This window comes from Oryctolagus cuniculus, chromosome 6 (assembly GCF_051225735.1).
Source record: "Oryctolagus cuniculus isolate XC-2025 breed Fujian yellow rabbit chromosome 6, ASM5122573v1, whole genome shotgun sequence".
Taxonomy (NCBI): domain Eukaryota; kingdom Metazoa; phylum Chordata; class Mammalia; order Lagomorpha; family Leporidae; genus Oryctolagus; species Oryctolagus cuniculus.
Window position 1 is genome coordinate 119,931,862 of NC_142872.1, and position 24,641 is coordinate 119,956,502.

Genomic DNA, 24,641 nt, shown 5'->3' on the forward strand with positions numbered 1-24,641 from the left:
GAGCGCCAGGTGCGCGCGGGGGCGTCGCGGCCGCTGGGCGGGTGTGGCGGTGCCGGGGGCTGCTGCGGGCTCCGAGTGAGGGGGCGGGCCGGCCGCGCTGTCTGCAGGTCCGCGGGGCCGCGCGCGTCCGCTGTCAGGGCACCGGGCGCCGTGGGGGACCCGCGGGAGGGTGAGCTCCGCGGGTGGCTGCGCCGGGGCGTCTGTGCCTGAGGGGATCCGGGGTCCAGGGCGCCGCTGGCGGCTCCGGGCCTCCTGGGCTGCAGCGGGCGGCGCGTGGGGCCGGGCGCGGGATGCTGTGCGCCCGTGGGCTCCGCGCCCGGGCTGGATGGAGGGGCGGGCCGCCGGGCGCGCCTCTGCTCGCGCTCGGCCCCCGCCGTCTCGGGCTGTAGCTCCCTGCCTCTGCGGCGGGGTGGGTTTGTTTGTTTGGTTTCCTCCTTCTCCACCCCTTTCTCCCTCCTCCATCCTCTACCCCCCTCCCAGCCCATTCACCGGGCTGGAGCGAAACCTCGCCCCTCCTCCGCTCCCGCCTCCCCGCCGCCGCTGCCGTCGCCTCCTCTAATGAGCATCTCTGCTTTGCCTTCAATGGGCCGGTGCTGCTGTCGCTGCTGCTGTCCGCGCGGGTTGTGGATGTTGTCGGCTCCGTGTTGTGATGACAGGAGAATGTGTGTGTGTCCCGGGCCCAGACGAAGTGGTAGGTATTCGCCTAACTACCTGCGTTGGGTACCCAGGTGACCGGTTTTTGTGTGTGGATGGTTTTAGGTGGGTCGGCGTGGAATTAAGGCGTGAGATAGATAGGGAACGGGGACAGAGGCATCCTGGACCAGCAGAGCTCTGACGCCTTAGTGAGTGCAATTTTCTGGAAGGAACAAAGGAAACTGATCAAACAAGTGCCAGCTTGGTGCTTTGTGCCTTCCCAGGCAACCAGTTTCTTCATTCATGTAGAGATCGCAGGAGCTATGCAATGGCCAGGCATTTCCAGAAAATGCTTGAAAAACCGAAAAGAATCTTTGTGCGGGGTATTTAATGCAATCAGATTACATAAACTGGGGTTCTGACACATGTAATGACTAGTATGACAGTTCTTTTTTTTTCATTGATCTTAGAAGCTTTGTAGCGCTAAGGGACTCCGGAGTAGGTGCAGTGCTCGCATTTTATAATTAATCTGGTCCTTGGGTTTATTGACGAAGTGCAGTAATTTCTTGGCATAGGTTCTGCCGAGCACATCAGTAAGAATGGATGTGTTTCCTGTTCTGGTTACAGCGCATCTTTCTTATTAGTCATTGGCAAAATCGGCCAAATCTTTCTGAGACAAAGATGCTGCATATAATGTGGGTGCGTGTGCATCATTGAACAGGAACTTTAACGTGAAATTGTGGTCAGGAATGAGTTAAAATTTGACACTGCTCTAGTTTACCAACAGTGGTCCCGTGTCGCTGCCCTTGTTGCCTAATCAAGAGCTTTCTACAAGTTTATTGGCAAAGTTTTGATTTCAGAGGGTTTTTTTTCTTTTTGATTATTAGTGAATCAATATTCAGAAAGATAGTGAGTTTTTCAGTGCTCATTGTTTTTATCAAAGCATTTGAAAGTACTTTGACTTCTGAGGGAATCTGGTTTGATGGAGAGAATGTATCTCTGGTACTGATGCCCGTAGAACATTCATTAATCACAGAGCGGGGTTTTTATGAATTCTAACCTTCCTAAGTATTTGTCATGTGAAGTCGGGTTGGGAGTTGGGGGACTGGAGTGTAGTCTCTGTCGGTGTGTTAAGCCACTGATAGAACTGATAAAATTCAGTTTCTCCTTTTGTTTTTGTTTTAGCTTTAAGATAACTTTTGTGTTGGAGAAATACCATAGTTGAGTATTTGAGTGCTTGATGTTTGACTATAGGTAGTCTTCAAAGCACCTGCCGTGTAAATCATTATTAGCTCTTTTGCCGCAAGATGTCATTCATGTTGCAGTGAACTACAAAAGCAGAAAAATAATCAACACAAAAGAATTTAAGGAAAGTGTAAATTTCCCGGACTTGCTGTTCCTTCATTAGTTAGAAAATCAAGCCCCGATAGGCATTTATAGCCCTTCCATCTTAAGTTTTAAAATAAGGACAAACCTTGTAAAATTATGAAGAAAATTTAAAAGATTGCATTTGTTTACACTTGACAATAGAAATTTTTAATGAGTTGCTATGTTTCTTGCATGCAAACCTAAAAAGAAATGTGTTTTGTTTCTGGAAGCCAGTGTCATGTGGCCCAACATTTGAGTACATCTTCTGGCTCAGTCCTGTACACTTAACCTTTGGATGACTTTCAGGTATTCAATTGGAAGTGCTGTTATTTATGTGGTTAGTACTGATAGATTCCTGTTCTTCTGGAATTTCTGTTTTTCATTAGTGCATTTTAGGGGTGCTTATTTCGTTGTAGATTCTTTCAAAATGCCAGCCATTACTTTCTATTGCCTGATCTTGTCTTCGTTTTTTTGTACACAAATCCGCTCTTACTAGTGCAGTTAAAATAATGATACTTTCTGCCACTTGCACAAGAGGTTCTGTGTGGCTGGTTTATGTAGTGCTTATTACAGAAGCAAACTTAAGAGTCAGTGATTATTCAGCATTTCATTTTATCCGCTCTCCCACTCCCCACTTATCACTTTTAAAATTATTTCTGAGAAACAGTGCCATGAAATTAGTTTAATATATAGCTAATACTTTGTGGTATTTTAAAGTCTTTCTTGGTGGGTTCTGCCTTGGTAATGAACAATTCATGCTAAGACTGACATAATTTTATTTTCCTTATTTCTTTTTGTTTACCACAGTTGCTTAAAGCATTTAAAGTATTTCTAAAGTCTTTTTTAATAGTCCAGATTAATACTTTGATGCAAGATTAAGAATTCAGGAAAAATATGTTGAGGAAGAAGAGAGATTTTTTTCATGCATAAATTATCTGGATGACTAATGTTAAGTTTTTTAGATAAAAAGCCAGCAAATTATTTTTCATGTCATAGAGTTTTTTTTTAATTTATTTACTTGAAAGGCAAAACTATACAGAGAGAAGGAGACAGAGATCGATTGATCTTCCTTCTGCTGGTTCACTCCCCAAATGGCTGCAATGGCCAGGCAAACAGATTTTTTTTTTTTTTTTTTAATGCAAGACTAAGCATTTTTCTAGGGGCAAATTGTGCTTAGGGTCCATAGTGAATGAAAATAATATTTCTGTAGCTTTCCCTTGTGGCTGTTAAGCAGAGGAAATGGTGGTCAGTAAATTAAGTTCCAAAAGTGAGACTATTCACATTACTAATAAAGTTTTAGAGCTACTAGAATACTAAACTTTTTTTTTTTTTTAATCATCACCAGCATAGTGAAAATTAACAGAAGAATCCTGCATTTGATTTCAGTGGCTCCATTCCACAAATGTAAAGGCATGAGTCCTAGGAGAAGCCTCGCAGGGCATGTACTCTGATGTGTTCGTTAACCGTTTAGGTGAGGGAAACCTAATGAGGTAAACCGGCTTTTCCAGGACTGTTGGCAAGTTGCTGGCAGATCCATGCCCTGGAGCTTCCCAGATCGGTACAGTAGTCCAGAGAAGCAGGGTTTGCAAGACCATCCGCTTGAAGTACAGGAAGAAAATATTGGAATTTTTATTTTTATTTCATGATATAGGAACATTTCTGTATATGCTACAGTAAATATTAACACAGTAGTGTCTACATTAGCTTAAATAGTATGTAAATATACTCATGTTGGCAGTGTACCTTAACACTTTCTTTTGCTAATCACATGTAATCAGATACCAGCATTACAGGTCTAGAACAGGATCTTCATTTCGTTGGAAAGGCTCTGTGCAAAGTAGGAGATGCTAGGCCTTTTAAAAAGGGATAGAGAGGGAGAAGGGAGATTGAGCAGGTAGACTGTTCCATAGCCTTCCTCTCCTCAGCTTTCCCCAACCAAGTATATTGTACATTCTGCACAGTTTGTTCTGCATAACGAAATACAAAGAAAAAAGTGAGACTCAAGTAAAGTTCAGTTCTGGCTCCATAAATGTAGGGAGTTGTACTTATCAGAATGTACCAAGTAGAAATAGGATATTATTTTATATACATGGTAATGTATATAAAATGTAGTACCTCCTAGCCTAGAGTTCAGCATATAGATGCACTTCCTAAATATTTTCTATAAAAGCAAATTTAGGTTAAGTCATCTGAAATGTAACTCCTCTTTGTGTACATCTGTCTAATTTGCTGTCTAGGAATCCCCATCAGAAGTTCCAGCCTGCCGCTCTTCTCTGATGCCATGCCAGCACCAACTCAACTGTTCTTTCCTCTGGTCCGTAACTGTGAGCTGAGCAGGATCTATGGCACTGCCTGTTACTGCCACCACAAACATCTCTGCTGTCCGTCACCCTACCTTCCTCAGAGTCGTCTGAGATACATGCCCCATCCAGCATATGCTACCTTTTGTAGGCCAAAGGAGAATTGGTGGCAGTACACCCATGGAAGGAGATATGCTTCCACACCACAGAAATTTTACCTCACACCTCCACAAGTCAACAGCATCCTTAAAGCTAATGAGTACAGTTTCAAAGTCCCAGAATTTGATGGCAAAAACGTCAGTTCCATCCTTGGATTTGACAGCAATCAGCTGCCTGCAAACGCACCCATCGAGGACCGGAGAAGCGCAGCAACCTGCTTGCAGACCAGAGGAATGCTTTTAGGGGTTTTTGATGGCCACGCAGGCTGTGCGTGTTCCCAGGCAGTCAGTGAAAGACTCTTTTATTATATTGCTGTCTCTTTGTTACCCCATGAGACTTTGCTAGAGATTGAGAATGCAGTGGAGAGTGGTCGGGCACTGCTACCCATCCTCCAGTGGCATAAGCACCCCAATGATTACTTCAGCAAGGAGGCATCCAAATTGTATTTCAATAGCCTGAGGACTTACTGGCAAGAGCTCATAGACCTCAACACTGGTGAGTCGACTGATATTGATGTTAAGGAAGCTTTAATTAATGCTTTCAAGAGGCTTGATAATGACATCTCCTTGGAAGCTCAAGTTGGTGATCCTAATTCTTTCCTCAATTACCTGGTGCTTCGAGTGGCATTTTCTGGGGCTACTGCTTGTGTGGCCCATGTGGATGGTGTTGACCTTCATGTGGCCAATACTGGTGATAGCAGAGCCATGCTCGGTGTGCAGGAAGAGGATGGCTCTTGGTCAGCAGTCACACTCTCTAATGACCACAATGCTCAGAATGAAAGAGAACTAGAACGACTCAAATTGGAACACCCAAAGAATGAGGCCAAGAGTGTGGTGAAACAGGATCGACTGCTTGGGTTGCTGATGCCTTTTAGGGCTTTTGGAGATGTAAAGTTCAAATGGAGCATTGACCTTCAAAAGAGAGTAATAGAATCTGGCCCAGACCAATTGAATGACAATGAATATACCAAGTTTATCCCTCCTAATTATCACACACCTCCTTATCTCACTGCTGAGCCAGAGGTAACTTACCACCGATTAAGGCCACAGGATAAGTTTCTAGTGTTGGCCACTGATGGACTGTGGGAGACTATGCATAGGCAGGATGTGGTTAGGATTGTGGGTGAGTACCTGACTGGTATGCATCACCAGCAGCCGATAGCGGTTGGTGGCTACAAGGTGACTCTGGGACAGATGCATGGCCTTTTAACAGAAAGGAGAGCCAAGATGTCCTCGGTATTTGAGGATCAGAATGCAGCAACCCATCTCATTCGTCATGCTGTAGGCAACAACGAGTTTGGAGCTGTTGATCATGAGCGCCTTTCCAAAATGCTTAGTCTTCCTGAAGAGCTCGCTCGGATGTACAGGGATGACATTACAATCATTGTCGTTCAGTTCAATTCTCATGTTGTAGGGGCGTATCAAAACCAGGAATAGTGAATAGATCTTACCCTGGCAGTTCTCAAATGAAATAGATTTAAAGGGCAGATAGAGTTTTTTTAAAAGATGCTAATATAATAAGCATTTCCAGTGGGCCATTCTAAGCACTTACCCATTTGATGCTCTAGTAGTCAGGTATTCCAAATTGATTTTGCACAGGGTGGCAGGATCATGAGAGTGCTTCTTCCTAGCTCAGACCTTGCAGCACCTGCTCATGAGGCAAGTCAGTTCTTACTGCAGGTGTCTTGAGACATCAGATTCTTTTTTACCAGTCTGAGAAAATCAGGATCCTGAAAAGGCCAAAAGCAGGGATTTTGCTGGGTGTATTCTCTTGGTAAAAGGGAAGATGTGTTACTTTACAACCTGCAAACCCTTTCTTCACTGAGATTCCAGTGTACATGAGAGCATTTATTTATTGCATGATTTCCTAGATACACAACTATGCATTATTCGTAGACATTTATTTTAATCTGAAGTGGTTTGCAAATCCAATACTTTAAGCCATAAATGACCAAGAACCAAGCAATCTGTATTTCTAAGTTTTTTTTTTATTCTGTGACAGAAATGCTTCTTAAATGGAAAAAATCAAACTATACTTCCTTCCTCACCCGATTTCCTAATGTAATTGGAATGTTTTCTATTTTGCCAAACACTTGACGATAATAAAGGTTTTTAGTTTTATCTGTTCTTATACTGATGTTAAAATTCTTTTTTTAGTTTGTATTAATGAAAAGCTTTATTCAGTTTGAAATAAAGAGATCCAAAATAAAAAGAAGAGACGGATATGTTCAATTCTGGTCATGTGTATCCACCAGCACGTCATTCTTATGTAATCCTCACAGGCTTGGCATGCTTTAAGTGTGTGGTGGGTAGACTGCTGCTGGGAAATCATACTTCTTATTTAGTAGTAATAAGAATTTTCATCATTTGTGAATTTAAGGTTAAAATAAGTTTAAGTATCAATTTGAGGAGCAAGGTTTAATATTACCATCTTGTGTTGAGACAGGAGAGAAGTTTTCTGTTTTTTTCCCACTTAGACATAGGTCAATTAAAATATTTGATTTAAAATTACTAAGTGCTTTAAGAATATTATAGCTTAAGATGTATTTGTTAAAATATATACGTGAGAAATTGTTAAAGGTAACTCTTGTGCATGCCTGATGCTTATTAGAACACTTAGCAGCATCAAGTGTTGTTTGCGGCAGTCTCCATAATTATATGCAGTCCCTTCTAATAATGTATCACAGTAAATTAAAAATAATAAATATATTCAAATTGGTTTTTTGGGAGCTTATTTGATATTCATCAAATGACATTTTGTTCCTGTGTTTAATGGTGACCTGTGTACAACCGTGCATATATTTCCATCACTTATTATGGCATCACTGTTAAATGGCTGTAACTGTGCTGATACTCACATAGATTTTGGTATAAAACACTATTCAGCTTTCCATTGTGTAATTGGGAACATAAGAGTCCTTTCATAATTCTGTAGGGTATAAACTAGATCTCTCTCTGGACTGTGGATACTGAATCAGTATAGTATTGGCTGTAAAATTTGTTCTGATTGAAAATAGACTCAGGAAGATTGCAGCTCAGAACATCTTAATTTTTTTTTTCTGAAATGTTTTTATTTTTGTTTTTAAAAAGTCAGTGTGGAACTTTTTTCCTAGGCAGTATTTGGGGGGTGAAAGCTGTACTGTATATTTATTTCTAAATGTTTTGACAGAGATTTCATTTTTTAATATGTGGACTGCAGTAGCCAAACCATTTTCATCTATTTTTTGAATTGCTCTAAAACACCACCACTGAAGAGTTCCCTGTTGTTATATATTGAATAATTTCTCTATACAAGAGTCAAGTGTAATAGAGGGAATATAAATTTGGTTTCCTGTGGTCATGATCAAAATAGTAATTCCTTTTACCCAAGAAGCTTGATCTGCAGTTGGAAAGCTGGTCTGCTTTGAATAGATGTGAAAATGCAATGTGGACTTGACATTGTGGAAATAATTGTTAGAAATCTGAATGTACAAACATCATCAAAAATCAGTTGTGAATTTATCGTAATGGGTTTCACTGTGATGTGATGTCAAGTATTAAAGGAAATAATATACATAAACTTTGATGGTATTCAGCCTTTCTTAAATTTTTCAAAATTATTTAAACTTTGTAACATGTATTCAACTTTTGTATTTAATATTTAATTAGTAGTTCATTATATATGTAATACACCTTTAACTATTAATGGAATGCTGGTATTTCATAAGAAAAGCTGTATTGGTGAAGACATGATGCAGTTTATATCCAGTTGGAGACTGGTCAGAAAAACACCCTCAGTGAATTAAAGCTTCATATCTGCTCTCTGAATGGCCTGTTGTTGATTTTTCGTAATGGTAAGATTCATTAGGTGCTTATAGATGGTAGATGATATTTAACTTAAAAATCCAATAAACAAATAGTACTTTAACATTTTTTGATGAGATGTATTTTGCATTCAATAACAGGCACAGATTTTAAATTTACAATGTGAGATTTGGTAACTGCCACCCAACAGAGAATGTTTTTTCATTGCTCAAAAAACTCTCATGCTCCTTTCCAGTTAACCCCTTCCCAAATAACTAGTTTTTCTGATTTCTGTCATCTTAAATTAGTATTGTTTGTTCTAGAAATTCATACAGATGAATTTGACAAGATTAATTTGTTATTGTGTTCACAGTCTTCCTTATTACTAAATAGTATTCCATTGTTTGAATATACCACAGTTTATCCATTCTCTGTTGATGAGCATTGTTAGTCTTCACTCTCCCTTTGTAAGCTAATTTTTAGATTATTAACTCTCAGGAATACTGTTTGGTTAAGATGTAGTCTTAACTTTGCAGATCCATTTGTAGGTGAATATTATGTTCTCTAATAGTAGGCAAGAACATGCTTTTGAAACTGATGATGAAAATTTTTCATGGTAAAGTTTGTTGGGATTAGGGAATGAATGGTTCTTTGCTGTAGACTTCTCTGTAGCTCTCCCACTGAGAATTTTGAGTTCATTAAGCTCATTAAAAGATTGTACTAATGACTATCCTATGAACAAGAGGCAAATTATAGCTTGGATTTTAATGGCCTTGGTTCATCACTGCATCAACCATTGCTGTGATTAGGGATAAAATAGGAAGTGGATGAAATGCTGATTATTAAATTAAGACTGAGATGGGGTGACTGGCTTGAATATTTCAGCTTTTTTAAAACAAGATTAACAGTGCTTAGAATGAGCTTCCCTGTTCACTAGTCAAATATATACCTGAATATTGTTTACTGTTGGTTTGATCTTTGGATATAGTAAGAGGGTCCAGGTAACTGTTATCCTTAGTCTGTAGCCTGACAGACTTAATTCTGACCTTTTTCATAAACAGGAAATCAGTTGTAATTCATGATGGGATTTTTCAGACCTTCCAGAGCTGAGTCCTATTAAAATTGATACAGTGGTACCATAGTTGTTTCCTGGACAAGCTGAGTAAGAAGATGTCTTAATGGTATTGGAACTGACTTTTTGCAGTGTGAAGGTCATTTCCTTTGTTCCTTTCAGAATTTGCTTTGAAAGCCGAGCTTAATCCTATTATATCCTATCTGCCCAGTTCTTAAAACAATACAGTTCATACCCTGGATTGAATTCTAACAATACATGGTATTGTTTTCTAAATAGCTCTCAATTTACAAGACTTCAGAGTGAATATATTAAGAATGATGAGACTCCCATGTGCACAAAGGACACACAATTTAGGTTCAATTATTTAGCCAATAATTTTCATAAAATATGCACAAATTTTTTAACCTTATCTTGTTCATCAAGACTTTCAATTCTTATCTGTTTTTAAAAGATGTTATTTATTTATTTGAAAGACAGAGTTAGATTTTTTATTTGCAGTTTCGCTCCCCAAATGGCTGTGTTGTCTGGGGCTGGGCCAGGCCAAAGCCAGGAGCCTGGAACTCCATCTGGGTCTCCCATGTAAGTGGCAGGGGTCCAAGTACTTGGGCCTTTTTTTTTTTTTTTTTAGTTTATTTATTTGAAAGAGTCAGAGGAGAGGTAGAAGAGTCTTCCATCTGCTGGTTCACTCCCCAGGTGGCTACAATGGCAAGGCCAAAGCCAGGAGCTTCTTCTGGGTCTCCCACTATAGGTGCAAGGGCCCAAGCACCTGGGCCGTCCTCCACTGCTTTCCCAGGCACATTAGCTAGAAGCTGGATCAGAAGTGGAGCAGCTGGGACTCGGAACTGGCAACCATATAGGATGTTGATGTTGCAGGCCATGGCTTAACCCTCTGCATCATAATATCAGCCCTACTTGGGCCATCTTTGGCTGATTTCCCAGGCACATTAGCAGGGAACTGCACTTTTAAGTGGAGCATCCGGGTCTCGAACCAGCACCTATATGTAATACCGGCATTGTGGGTGGTAGCTTAACCCTCTGTGCCACAACACTATCCCAAGAAGGGCAATGCTCATAGGTTATGTTTCTGTCTCTCCTTGAGACAGCACAATATTGAACAGGAAGTGTTCAGCATTCATTTTGTTTCACACTAAAGAAGCAAAACAAATTTTAAGAATACACTATTCTCTCAAAATTTAACATCTCGATCCAGTTGCAGAGAAATAGTTTATTCTGGTAGCTATACTTTGTTTATGGTAAAAATCCATTGTAATTCATAAGCTGTACTTTGGAAATTTATATTTACTAAATAAAAGTTAAAAAAATTAAAAAAGTCAATGATTTATTTTAAGAAAAAGTTTTAAAATCAAAGATTTAATATATAAAGGAAAATTAAAGGGCAAGTATATGAAGTAGGCCCTTTACAGGGGCTTCCAGTGTTCATGGGGAGAAACCCAAAGGACTCAATTAATTGTGAGATGCGAAAAGCCAATTCAGGTCACCCAGTAAAGCTTTGCTGAGTGGTCCCCATCCAATCCTCGATTCTCTTAAACTCTATCACGCACAGAGTCAGAAATGTACGTTGAGGGTCCACCAGGAGTTTTAGCTGCTATTTGGAAGTACCTGGTGCTCGGCTCCCAAAGGACTGGATATTTCCTCTTGGTTCACCCTGCCTCTCCCACCCAAAGGTGATGGGAAAAGAGTTTTCCAGCTAAGACCCTGCTCTAGAGTCAGGAGTTCTCTGCTATTCTAAGCCATACCCAGCTCTTTGTGCCTGCAGCACAGGACATGACCAACTGATCACCTTCAGCCTTTCAGAAACCTTAAACCCTAGGCATTGGGCAACAAACAAGCAGCCAAGAAGAGTCAGAGAACCAAAGATGTTATCTCATCTGCGGTGATTAATCAGTTTGTCTTGAAGGACAGGGAGTTGTTTGATTGGCTGACAATGGTGGCTAGAGGCCAACCTTCTGGCATGCAGGAGGAAAAGAATGAGAAATGTGACAGGAGAACTAAACCAGAAAAAAGGAAAAGCTGAGAGGAGGAAGAGAATGGTGTGGGTGATCACGGTGGTGCTTAGAGGTAGTTATGGGGACAGGGAGCCATGAGATCCACTGATAGCTTGAACCAGTGAGTGAGTGGAAAGACAACAGCCAGTGGGAGAGTGGCAAGGTAAAGCTTTTTTTTTTTTTTTTTTTTTTTTGACAGAGTTAGACAGAAAGGTCCTCCTTTTCTGTTGGTTTACCCACCAAATGGCCACTACGGCCAGCGTGCTGCGCTGATCCAAAGTCAGGAGCCAGGTGCTTCCTCCTGGTCTCCCATGCGGGTGCAGGGCCCAAGCACTTGGGCCATCCTCCACTGCCTTCCCTGGCCACAGCAGAGAGCTGAACTGGAAAAGGGGCAGCCCGGACAGAATCCGGCGCCCCAACTGGGACTAGAACCTAGGGTGCCAGTGCCGCAGGCGGAGGATCAGCCGCGCCGGCATTTTTAAAAACCCTTTTTAAGCACTTAGAAACTTGCAAATATTATGCTAGGGCAGCAGCAACTGGAATGGGAGGCAGTTGTCATTAGCATGGCCATTTTGTCTTGGTCCATTAGAAGAGAAGAGAAAAAGGAAAAGCTTTAAAATTGAGCATATGGGCAGGGATCTGTGGTGCCCAGATGGACAGTTTTCTCAAAAGAACTTTGCTTAGAAATTATTTTTTTCTTGCTCCAGACCTGGAGATAGGTTAAACAGCCTAATTTAGCCTGATGAGAACAGAGACAGGATAATTAGGGGCCTGATGTCAGGAGAAGCAGCTGTGAGACTGAGCAGCCCTGGGAACAAGCAATCCTATAGCAAGGTCCTGCCAGCTGGCTGTGAAGTCGGATCCCTGTGGCAGGTGCTTAGAGTGATGGCAACAGGTATGACCAGAAAGTGCACTCACCTTGCCACCATCGTAATGCTTAGAGCAACCATAGCTACTGTTTGAGCACTTAGTATGTGCCAGCCTTGTCGAAAGTACATCATGTACACTTTCCGTTTAGTCCATATACTGGCTGCGTCCAGCCCTTCAACCCCTTGTGCAGCTCTCTGCTCTTGGCTGCATGCTGGGAAACCAAACCCTGCAAGCTGCACCTCTCAGGGCTCTCCTGACTCCCATTTTGGTTCAATCAAGGAGTAACACCAGCAGGCACTCAGAGGGCGGGAAGAGCCAGAGTCTGGTATATTTCTTCCTTATTGTGTGCTTTAGGCTGCATCTCCAGCTATAGTCTAATCCTCTTACACTGTAGTGCCCTTGGGACCACCCTTCTTCCAGGATTCCAGGTCTCCGAGGGTTCTGGTCACACTTTCCCTCCTTTGTCCTTTCAGCCTCCGGGACATAATGACTTTCTACTGTTGCTAGTCTCTGTTTCCTCCTTTACCCTCGCTCAACCCCTGGCAAGGAATCCAGTCATTGGAACCGTGTGGGGTGAAATCAGTGTTCCCAAGACCTGATCGTTGTAATCCTCAAAGCAAGCTGAAGTGTTAAATCCACTGTTTCACACAGAAAGAACTCATCCGGCATCACACACCAAACTGACATCTATACATTTCAAAGCCTGTGTAATCACTACCTACCACTGCCAGACTTCTGCATGTGACCCAAATGGTCCCTTTGGGATCCTGAAGGCCTGGGGACTGGTAACCTAAGAGCAAGCAACTCCTTGAAAAGCAGAGGCAAAAGCACTGGGAAGAAGTAGCAGAGATTGATGTAGCCCAGCAGGGAGTACAGCATAAAGGGAATGGGGTCTGCAGATAGTCTGTGCCAAGTGCAGGACAGAAACAGAATTGTGGCTTTATAGATTAGAACTGATAACGGGAAATGAGGCAGGAAGATTAGGTAAGAATAGGTGAGCTGGAAGATTTTTCTCCTAATTTCTGCCTTTAGCCCTGCATTTGAACTCTGCCCCTCTCTTGTGAATCCAATCCGTCTGCTTTCCCATGAGGCACCTGCTTTCCCTGCACCAGAAAGGAAAAGACGCCACGATAGCCATGGGGGAGTTAAGCTTTTCTTGAAACCTCATGCACACTAAGCACCACCAAACTCCACCCTGTTTGTATATTCAACTAGGGCATCACCCCCACCCCATAGAGGGGACTGTCAGGAGCACAGCTGTGTTTTTTGTTTTTCAGCCTTCTGCCCTTGTTCGTCCTTTTCTGGCCTCCTCCCACACACTCTGCAGGGGCAACTCTCTGGCCCACTCATGATGGATATCTCTTGTGCAGGGTTGCCTACATTCACATGTGGTTGTGTATTGACTCCCTCAGCGTAGATAAATCCTGCTCTCCTTTGACTGCCTTACTTATGCCTCTGTTTTGAATTCTTATCTCTAGGAGAAGAAGAACATGGAATGTAATGTTTGAAATATTCATTCCCTTCACAGAGCCAGAGGTATCTGTCCCTTAACAGTGCATGACAGTGTACAGGTATGCACTATCTGTTTCCCAGGTCACTTTTTGAAATATTTATTGATATCTGTTATAGTCTGGGCACTAAGGAGAGGTGTTGCAAGGGGAGGAGGAGCAGTTGAAAGGTAGGATCTGTTGACTAGGGAGGGAATCATCCTTGTGTTTAAATTCATTATATTTCAGGAATTTACATAAGTGAAGTTGCACTTCTTTTCTTTTGATTATTTTTTAAGAAAGGTGTGTTTATTTATTTGAAAGAATTACAGACAGGCAGAGACAGAGAGAGAGAGAGAAAGTCTTTCTTCTGCTGGTTCACTCTCCAAATGGCCACAACAGCTGGAGCTGGGCAGATCCGGAGCCAGGAGCCAGGATCTTCTGGGTCTCTCACACAGGTGCAGGGGCCCAAGAACTTGGGCCATCTTTTACTGCTTTCCCAGGCCATAGCAGAGAGCTGGATTGGAAGTGGAGCAGTCGGGACTCAAACTGACGTTCATATGGGATGCTGGCACTGCAGGCGGCAGCTTTATCCGGTATACCACAGCACTGGCCCCTTGATTATTTATAGCCCTTGCCTAATTTCCTACTGAACTGTGGTCTTTTTACTTTTCATTTGTTGACCTTTTTGTTTAGTGGAACCATTAAACCTTTGACTATAATGTAAATTTAAAATGTTATCTGAAAAAAATTAAAAAGAGCTGAGAATGATTCAGAAACTGAAGCAAGTATAAACACCAGTACTAATCCAGAAAAGAGAGTAATAATAAACTGTCCTAGTGTGCCACAGAGGTGGGGTGCGTCCTGAAGAGTCAGGGAAGTTTCATTAGGAGGATGAAGTTTGAGAGACTTGAAAAGGAGATGATTGCAAGGCTGCAAAAGACCTGGGAATGACATCCATGGAAGAAGACCGTACATGTGTCAAGGCACAGAAACATGAAACCGTACTGTGAGTATGAAAGTCTTGTGTAACCAGAACATGCATTGGAATGGGGACCACCGGGCGGGGTTGGGGGGGGAATGAGATAGAAAAGTAGGAGCAGAAGAAGAAAGCTTAAGTAACTATCTAGGGACTCTGTAGCCCTTTTGTTGCCAGAGTGAGAAGGCCTGCAAAGGCTGGCCAAGACACACACGGTTGCAAGAGTTGGAGGAGGAGGCGGGAAAGAACAGAACAAGGCGAGGCAGAGCCGTGCCCGGCTGAGGTCTTGCTTCTGGACACCTAGACAGGAGACTAGGCTAATTCCAAGTGAGGAAGGACTGTTGGTTGAGCAAGAGAACATCTGTGTCACTGGTTATTTCTGTATCCAGAGGCAACATTTAGTAGCCTGGTGTTTAGTTCAGACAACATCGTATTTCCATTCCTCTCAATTCCTTGGTTACTATTGTACAGTTATTGAGCTATATTGAGGTATTGGGCAACTTGAAAACAACTTGGGTAACCCCGTTGAACCATGATACCTGGATTGAATTTCAACCTACCAGCTGGTTGAGTTCAACATAGCAAGTGTTTGTTGGGTTCTTTGTTGTTTTAGGTACTAGGGATGTATAGCTAAAATGGCTCCCAGTAATCCCTGCCTGCTACCGTTTGCACCATGTGTAATCTGCTCCCAGGGTTGGTTTCTATGGCCAATAGAATATGGCAGATGCCATGGGATAACCCTACTGAAATTAGATGATAAAGACCCGCAGATTTTGCATTGATTACTCATTTTCTCTTGGGTCGCTCATTCTGGGAGGTGCGTTGTGTGAGCAGCCTTACAGTGAGGCACAGGTTTTCAGGGCCTGGAGCCTTCTTCCAACAATAGTGTGAGTGAACCTGGAACCCCAGTAAAGCCTTCAATGACTACAACTTAATGAGAGACCTTGAACTACAAAACTTGCTTCCAGATTCCAAGCTCTTAGGAACTGGGTGAGAAATAACTCGCTTTTAGATGCTAGGATTTGGAGCAATTTGTTACACACTTGAGTCTTCTGGTTTGGTCACACAGACATTGATATTTGTTTCCTGAACAGATATCTCCAATTTGAATATTACCTGGTAAACAAGTCACATGTTAAAATCCACCTGAGTTTAAACAGTATGGCCGGTGCCATGGCTCACTAGGCTAATCCTCCGCCTGCGGCGCCGGCACCCCTGGTTCTAGTCCTGGTTGGGGTGCCAGTTCTGTCCCAGTTGCTCCTCGTCCAGTCCAGCTCTCTGCTGTGGCCCGGGAAGGCAGTGGAGGATGGCCCAAGTGCTTGGGCCCTGCACCCGCATGGGAGACCAGGAGAAGCACCTGGCTCCTGGCTTCGGATCAGCGCAGTGCCGCGCTGGCCCTACCGGCCACTTGGGGGGTTGAACCAACTGAAAAAGGAAGACCTTTCTCTCTGTCTCTCTCACTAATTCTGCCTGTCAAAAAAAATAAACAAACAGTAGAGTTAGATCTGCATGTACTCTTATGAAATAATTTCTGAGGTATATTGAGTGAAAGAAAAACAAGTTGAATAATCTTATTCATGTTAAGCATAATTTGTGTCAGCGAAAGGGAATTCTACCAAGGGGAGGAGCAGCTGACAGGTGAACTCGTGACCCTCCAAATCACTTTCACTTGGGGTAATTTTCACAAATTTATCATTGCCGATCCTTGAGATTCTGAGCAGGATATTTAAAATTTAACATTTACAAATTACATGCCTATTTAATGCTGCTCAAAATCATTTTTACATGAAAGGTGCCTGTTGTTATAGGAATTAGTAGTATGATTAGTGAATGAGTGACATATAATGTAAACATAACAGGCCTCGCTGACCTAAGCCTGTAAAATAAGATCTTCTGTCATTACAATTTAAAAAATTGAGATGAAAGTAACGTACAACGAAAAGCACAGATCTTAGGTAGTTTAGGTTGATAAGTTTTAACAACTTTCTGAGGTTTAACACCTGTGTAATCACTATCCAAAATAGCATAAGCCATTTTCATCATCCCAGAAAGTTTACCTGTGCCCCTTTCTAGTCAGTTCTCTTCCACTTGAATGCAACCATATGCTGATTTCTTATCACCACAGAAATTAGATTTCAAATAAATGGAATCATGTAGAAGCACAGTGTTTTTTGAAATCTGTATGTATGACATATACTGGTAACTTGTTCTCTTTTTATTGTATTATTCCATTGGATAGCTATACTACAATTTGTTTATCCACTTATGCATCTGTCTTTGGATGACATTTGGGCCATTTACAATTGTGGGTTATTATAAAGAAGGCTGCTGTAAATATTCTTGCATAAATACTTCTGTGGGTATATGTTTTCATTTGTCTTGGCGAAATTACTAAGAGAGGAATTGCTGGGTCACAGAGTAGAAATATGTTGAACTTTAGGCCGGCCCCGTGGCTCACTAGGCTAATCCTCTGCCAGCACCCCGGGTTCTAGTCCCAGTCAGGGCACCGGATTCTGTCCCGGTTGCCCCTCTTCCAGTCCAGCTCTCTGCTGTGGCCAGGGAGTGCAGTGGGAGGATGGTCCAAGTCCTTGGGTCCTGTACCCACATGGGAGACCAGGAGAAGCACCTGGCTCCTGCCTTCGGATCAGCGCGGTGTGCCGGCCGCAGCACGTCAGCCGCAGTGGCCATTGGAGGGTGAACCAATGGAAAAAATGGAAGACCTTTCTCCCTGTCTCTCTCTCTCACTGTCCACTCTGCCTGTAAAAAAAAAAAAAAAAAGAAAGAAAGAAAGAAATATGTTGAACTTGAAAGAAACTGTGAAACAATTCTTTCAAATGTATGTCATTTTATATCCCCCACTAGCGATGTAGGAGAGTTGCTATTGCTCCCCATTCCCACTAACATTCTCCAGTATAGGTAAGCATTTCTTTGTTTTAGCCACTCTATTCAGTATAAAATGGTGTCTCGTGACAAATAAAGGTGTTGAGCACATTTTCCGATGTGCCACTTTTTTGTAACTTTTAAATTTTTTTTTAAAAATTGAAGTAGATGTTGTTTAGACTCTCAAACTCTGCCCCCCCTCCTTGAGATTTATTTTTATTTACTTGAAAGAAAGAGTTACATAGAGAGGGAGAGAGACAGAGATGTCTTCCATCCTCTGGTTCATTCCCCAATTAGCTGCAATGACCAGAGCTGAGCTGATCTAAAGCCAGGGCCAGGAGCTCCTTTTGGGTCTCCCATAGGTTGCAAGGACCCAAGCACGTGGGCCATTTTCTGCTGTTTCCCAGGCACATTAGCAGAGAGCTTGATTGGAAGTGGAGCAGTCAGGACTTGAACCAGTGCTCATATAGGATGCTGGCATTGCAGGCAGTGGCTTCACCGATTACACCACTCTGCTGGCCCCTCGTGTCATTTTTATATCTGAAATGTGATTTTCTGAGCCTTCATGAACTTGAATGCCAAAAGTTTTTTCTCTTTGTGCCAGTGTCTTCTAGTTATTTCTGGCCATATGCAAATGATACCTCACAGATTCCCTCAAACCATTCACTGAGTGTGAGTCAACCGTTCCTTGCATTGCTCAAGCTTCATCTTAGCATGCAAGGCTCCTTAAGTCCCCTCAGATGCCTCCCACGAAGTCTCTGCGCCTATAAATGGGTGGGGTAGGCGGGAGTGGGGGTGGGTGGGGAGTGTGTGCGTCATCTGTCGCCCGGTTACAAACTTCTAGGTTACCTTTCATAACCACCCATTTTATTTTATTTGATCACATTATACCTGAAGATTATTTGGTCCATTAATTTTTTTAAAAAAGATTTATTATTTATTTGAAACACAGAGAGAGCGACAGAGTGAGAGATCTTCCATCCGCTGGTTCACTCCCCAAGTGGCTGCAGTGGCCAGGGCTGGGCCAGGCAGAAGCCAAAGCCAGGAGCCTGTAGCTTCTTCCATGTCTCCTGTGTGGATGCAGGGGCCCATTGAGGCACTGCACCACAATGCCAGCCCTATTTGGGCCATTTTTTCACTGCTTTCCCAGATGCATTAGCTGGGAGCTGGATAGGAAGTGGAGCAGCTGGGAGCTGGATAGGAAGTGGAGCAGCTGGGACTCAAACCAGCACCTGTATGGGAGAGGCGGAGGCTTTACCTGCTACACCACAACACCAGCCCTGGTCCATTAATTTTTCCTTTACTTTTTTAGCAAGGAAAACTAAAATCAGTGATAGGAAGACACTCCCTGAGAATAACAAGTCACTGAGGATGAATGGCCTCCCAAAAAGGGGCATCTATACAGGTTGCAAGAACCTCACTGAGAGGAAGTTTTCCATGAAAGAAATAAAAAGTTTAAATCTTTCTGAATCTAGTTTTCATGACACAATGAACCTTCTACCACTTCCTGTTATAGAGATACCTAATAACAGTGGGATTGAAGGTATTAATATGACTTTGAACTATCAACAAATGATATTATAAAGACTAGAAGTGTCTGTGGGCAAGCATCATAGCTTTTTTTTCATTTCTGTATTGTTTGGCAATGCCTGAGTGGAACTACAGAAAATGCCTATCGAATTGAACTACTTTTCTGTCTTAATTAATGCTTTCTCAAAGGTATTTCCCCCCAATCCTACAATATTTTTACAAATATGATTCCACCATTTTTTCCAGAATATGTAAATAATGACATGTTTAAGTTATAAACATCATCAAGTGTGGGGAGCAATCCGGACTGGACTGAGTTACTGGAATTAAGACTTATTCTATGCATCTGCTCTCCCACAATATGGCGCTGGGAGAGAAGTAAACAGCTTCTGCACAGCTGCCTCCAGTTCAACCAATAAACTGTAGGACTTGCTCCTGATTGGAGGAGAGCAGCGTACTCGGCGTGTGGGCAGCCGAGTTAGGATTGGCGGAGGAGGACTATAAAGGAGGAGAGAGACGGCATGCACCAGGAACATCTATGGGGAACATCTAAGGGAACCCGTGCAGCCCCCGAGAAAGCCAGCCGGCGGTGTGCCGCTCCCCTGCGGAAGTGGGGAATGCAGCCAGGGGGAACTGCCCTTCCACGGAGGTGGAAGGGATAGTAGCCAACCCGGGAAGAACCAGCAGCAAACCCGGGGAAGGCCGAGCAGACGAAAGAACAGCGCAGGGTCCTGTGTCGTTCCTCCACGAAGAGGGGGAGCGACATAATGGTGCCGTGACTCGGATGTGAAGCCTAGGCAGGGTTTAGTGTCGTTCCCCCATGAAGACGGGGAGCGACATAATGGTGCCGTGACTCGGATAGGAAACCTAGCTCGGATAGGAAACGTGACTCGGATAGGAAACCTAGGACGGATAGGAAACTTAGGAGGGAAGAAATGACTCGGATTAGGAAACCTAGGTCGGATAGCAAACTTAAGAGGGAAGAAACGGGAAGAACTGGGAAATTACCGGAGAGAGAGACTAGCAAACAGCCTAGGGAAAAGCCGGACGAAAAAGGAGCTGGAAGAAGCTATTGAAAGCCTAGGCATAGACTTGGATACGGACTACGGGGGGAAGCTGGGAGAAATCTCTAAGGTCGAAAGCAAAAGTGAAAGCTAGAAACGGACTACGGGGGGAAGCTGGGAGAAATCTCTAAGGTCGAAAGCGAAAGTGAAAGCTAGAACAAACAGACTCGGATACGGACTGTGGGGAGAGGCCAGGAGAAATGAGGGAGGAATATTGTTGGAGGAAAGCTTGGGGAAACATACCGGGTAGAGAAAAATGTTAGGGAAATTGAAGCCGCGGGGGGCAGGCCGAGGCGGAAACGAAAGCCACTTTGGGATTCTCAAGTTAGCCCGAGAATAGGGGGCGAAAAGTTGAAACCAGAAGCTGAAACGTAAGCCAGATTGGGATCCGTCTGATTAGCCCGGGGAGCAAAGGACGGGAAGCCAAATCGTGGGGCGGAGACGTATGCTGGGTTGAATTCGCCAGGCTAGCCCGGGGAACTTAGATTGAATGCTAGTGGCGGACACGTAAGCTACGCTGTGTTACTCGCGGAAGCCGCCGCGTGCAGAGAGCACGGGGCGTGAATAGATAGGGAACGGGGCTGGAGCGAGGCCGTGGTGCAGACGCGAAGGGCGTGGAGACCGCGGAGCGCGCGAAGCCAAGCTGCGCAAAGCCGGGAAGCTGCGCAGATGAGAGAGGTGCGGGCTGAAGCGGCTCAGAGCTGGCGAGGCGCCGAGAAGCAGCCTCGGGGCGGGCAGCGGGAAGCTGCAGGGATAAGAGAAACAGAAGTTTGGAAGTGGAGTGAGAGAAATGGGAATGTTGGCAGACAGAAGTAAAATGGGAGAAATAGGAATGCCCGGAGATAGAGAAATAGAGAAATAGAAAGGCCTCCCTACAACACTGCAATGTGAGAGCTTGGATTCGGTCTGCCTGATTAAGTGAGGCGATGAGCACCTGGGCGGCTAGCAGCTTATGCGCCGCAGGTCACCGAAGACAGGCACGAATTAACATCAGTAAGGCTTCCCCATGATACAACAATTAGGAGGCTTGGATTCGGTCTGCCTGATTTAAGGCGGTAAGCACCAGCAAGCAGCTCGACCAAAGCATGAGCTGCAGGTCACCGAAGATAGGCACAAACCAACACTAATAAGTCTCCCCCACAATACGGCAATGAGAAGGCTTGGATTCGGTTTGCCTGATAGGTTTTGTAAGCCCCTGTGGGCAGAGCAGAGCATGCGCTGCAGGGCACCGAACACAGGCACGCATCAGCACCTAAAAACCTCCTCACAATGGCGAAGAGAGGACCCGGATTCGGTTTTCCTGATTGATAGGACTTGTAAGAGCCTGTGGCAACTCTAGCAAGTAGAGCAGAGTGTGTGCCGCGGGACACCGAAGACAGGCGCGTATCAACGCCAAAAAATAAAAAGAAAGGGGGATCTGTGGGGAGCAATCCGGACTGGACTGAGTTACTGGAATTAAGACTTATTCTATGCATCTGCTCTCCCACAATATGGCGCTGGGAGAGAAGTAAACAGCTTCTGCACAGCTGCCTCCAGTTCAACCAATAAACTGTAGGACTTGCTCCTGATTGGAGGAGAGCAGCGTACTCGGCGTGTGGGCAGCCGAGTTAGGATTGGCGGAGGAGGACTATAAAGGAGGAGAGAGACGGCATGCACCAGGAACATCTATGGGGAACATCTAAGGGAACCCGTGCAGCCCCCGAGAAAGCCAGCCGGCGGTGTGCCGCTCCCCTGCGGAAGTGGGGAATGCGGCCAGGGGGAACTGCCCTTCCACGGAGGTGGAAGGGATAGTAGCCAACCCGGGAAGAACCAGCAGCAAACCCGGGGAAGGCCGAGCAGACGAAAGAACAGCGCAGGGTCCTGTGTCGTTCCTCCACGAAGAGGGGGAGCGACAATCAAGCAGTTGAGATTTTTTTGTGTTAAAAAGATAGGCATAAGAGTCTATTTTTTTGGTTGGTAAAATTAAATCTGATATGAATATTATTTTTATTTCCATATGGAATGTGTTTGATTATTCTTAAGCCTATTTAAAAAATAAGACTTTATCCTACAGATAGTAAGTGATCATTGTAGAAAAATTTACATAAGCAAAAACATAATTAGTACATAATCAAGACCAACAGTTATCTTGCTATGCAGTAAGAATTGTTACTGACCCTCTGTATATCAGGAGGCAGTGTTTTATAGTAGAACTAGCACTGCGTGCTCATAAATTGCCCTAGACTTCTGTCTCAAGTTGACAACTTTGTAGAAATCTGGTTGCTACAGATTCTTCATCTGAAAATGGACATGACAGTGGTACTTTCTTCATGGGCTTTTTGCAAAGAGTATATGGAATAACGAGTTCTTGGTAATAGAGCCAAATGCCCTGGGAGCTATTTTTATTAATCTTCAGATCATTCGCTATGCACAAACAAAATCAGATTGTGCTGTACACATTGATTTGTAACCTGTTTTTCACTTAAGAATTTGTGAAAAATATCTTTTAAAATATAACCACCTAGCAATCTATTTTTAGACATGTCAAAATGTGTTTAACCAATATTTATTTCATGGTTTTTTCTATTACAGATGACCTAAGCAGATATTTAGTTATTGAATTTCTTTATTACTTTTATTACTGAATTAGTTTCTATCTTCAGAACAGTAATTTGAGTGAATAACATTTCTTCGTTTTTCATGCTCTTAACTCCACCTTTGACTTAGCAGAGAGAACTTCTGTTGTTGAGTTAAAGTTCACAGAATATGAGTACATGATAGTATTATGAGTATATGTGTATTGTGAGTAGTATATTATGAGTATGTGATACTATTATACTATACTAGTATGTGATACTGATTTTTATTCCAGGTTTTTACCCTCACAGAGATAATGATTCAAAGCAAAGGTGTACATTCCATGCACAAATGAGGGCAGGATTTACTTAAAACGGAGAGAATGAATATACATTCATGTGTGAATGTGGGCAACCCCACATGGAGAGATATCGATTATGAGTGGGCCAGAGCATTGCCTGTGAGGTGAGAGAGAAGGAGATCTGAGAAGGATCCCCAAGCCTAGTGAAGAGCTAAAGGGCCCCTCCCATATTATCAGTCTCTCTTATGAGATGGGGTGGAACCTAGATAGGTATGCGACACTCTCATAGGACCTCCACATCGAGTTTAACTTCTACATGGCCATCATGGTGTCTCCTCCTTCCTGGTCCTGGATAATAAACAGGTGCATCATGCGAAGGTGGGCATATTGACAGATAGGGAGATAGAATTACAATGCAGGGCTGGCAAAAATTTCAGTTCACCTATTTCTAATCATCTGCCCCATATCATTACTACTGCTTTACAGAGTCTTTGAGTAGGCTGGTGAATATTTTACAAACATTGCCTGCTGGAGACCCAGCCCCTGACTTTTCTCAGTTCACCTCTCCCTCTCTGCTTCCTGACCTGCAGAGTCTCACAGTGCACCCCACATTTCCCTTCTCTTGAGCCTGTTTCCTTTCTTGCCTGTGGCCAGGAGAACCACCTGGCTGTAACAGAACGTTCCTCACAGCAGTGCCAGCCTGTCGTACATCACTGCCCACAGCTTTGCTGCTGCTACTTCTGCCAAGAAGTGCCTAACTCCAGAGTGAGCTGGACCACAAGCTCCCCCAGAACTAAGTAACCATGACCAACACATTTTCTTGGGCAGGGAAGTTCTCATTTTTTTTTTTTTTTTCTCGTTTCCAACCTGGCTTGAACTGTGATTCTTTTGTGCTAAAAAACCAAATACAAGTATCAGAGATCCAATTCTAGAACAGTGGTGTGAGAAGTTTCTTGGACCTTCCTCTCAGTGAAACAACAGTAACTGGTGAAAATTATTAGAAATAAAAACTACCTAAAGGGATGAGCACTTAGCCTAGCAGTAAAGACACCTGAGCACCTCAGAGTACCTGGGTTTGAGTCCTAGCTTCGCTGTTGATCCCAGCTTCCTTCTGATGCACACCCAGGGAGACAGAAGGGTATGGATCAGGTCGCTGAGTCCCTGCCACCCATGGGGGATACCTGGATCATCTTTCTCTCTTTGCCTCTCAAATGATTTTTTTTTTTTAAGGAAACGACACAACTTAAAATCTCTAGAGATTTCCTGATGGCATAAACAAACATTTACTCAGGGTCTACTAAATCTTGAATAGTAAGAGTCTGTGGCACTTGAGGTATGATCTTCTCCCTGCCTCTCTCTACCCCCAACTCAGTGTGTAGGGAGATATACTCCGGTTGATGTGGCTCCCTCCTGTCCCCTCAGCTTCCAGTCTCTCCGAGAGTGCAGGCTATGAGCATTTCTCATCTCCTCAGCTGCATGGTGAAGTCAGCCAAGAAATTGGGGGCTCCTTTCCTTCCCTCTGCCCCCACTGCTAGGCTTTCCCCTAGGCATGGGGTAGAGAATACAGGACCCCAAATGCTCTTGACCCACCTTGCTTCTGGGCTGAAGTTGCCTCTGGAACAGGAAAGTCAGGAAGAGGAGAGACTACTGT

General features: G+C 43.5%; 1 protein-coding gene across 26 annotated transcripts in view; it reads left to right on the forward strand.

Annotated features, from left to right (window-relative positions):
• PDP1 (pyruvate dehydrogenase phosphatase catalytic subunit 1) overlaps positions 1-24,641 on the forward strand; it is a 156,860-nt gene that overhangs the window by 609 nt on the left and 131,610 nt on the right. For 2 of the 26 annotated variants that reach the window (XR_011389232.2, XR_016235821.1), the window contains exons 2-3: positions 13,672-13,764; positions 14,531-14,689. Coding sequence is in view for 24 of the 26 variants with exons in the window: in XM_089335536.1 (XP_089191662.1) it covers positions 962-1,016; positions 4,239-5,896 (1,713 nt within the window). In the remaining 2 variants the exon portion in view is untranslated. Of the gene's footprint in view, positions 1-44; positions 170-656; positions 692-836; positions 1,017-2,209; positions 2,308-3,346; positions 3,473-4,238; positions 8,267-13,671; positions 13,765-14,530; positions 14,690-24,641 lie in introns of those variants that run through there. The other 24 variants (XM_070075291.2, XM_089335532.1, XM_089335534.1 and 21 more) reach the window with 24 other exon arrangements.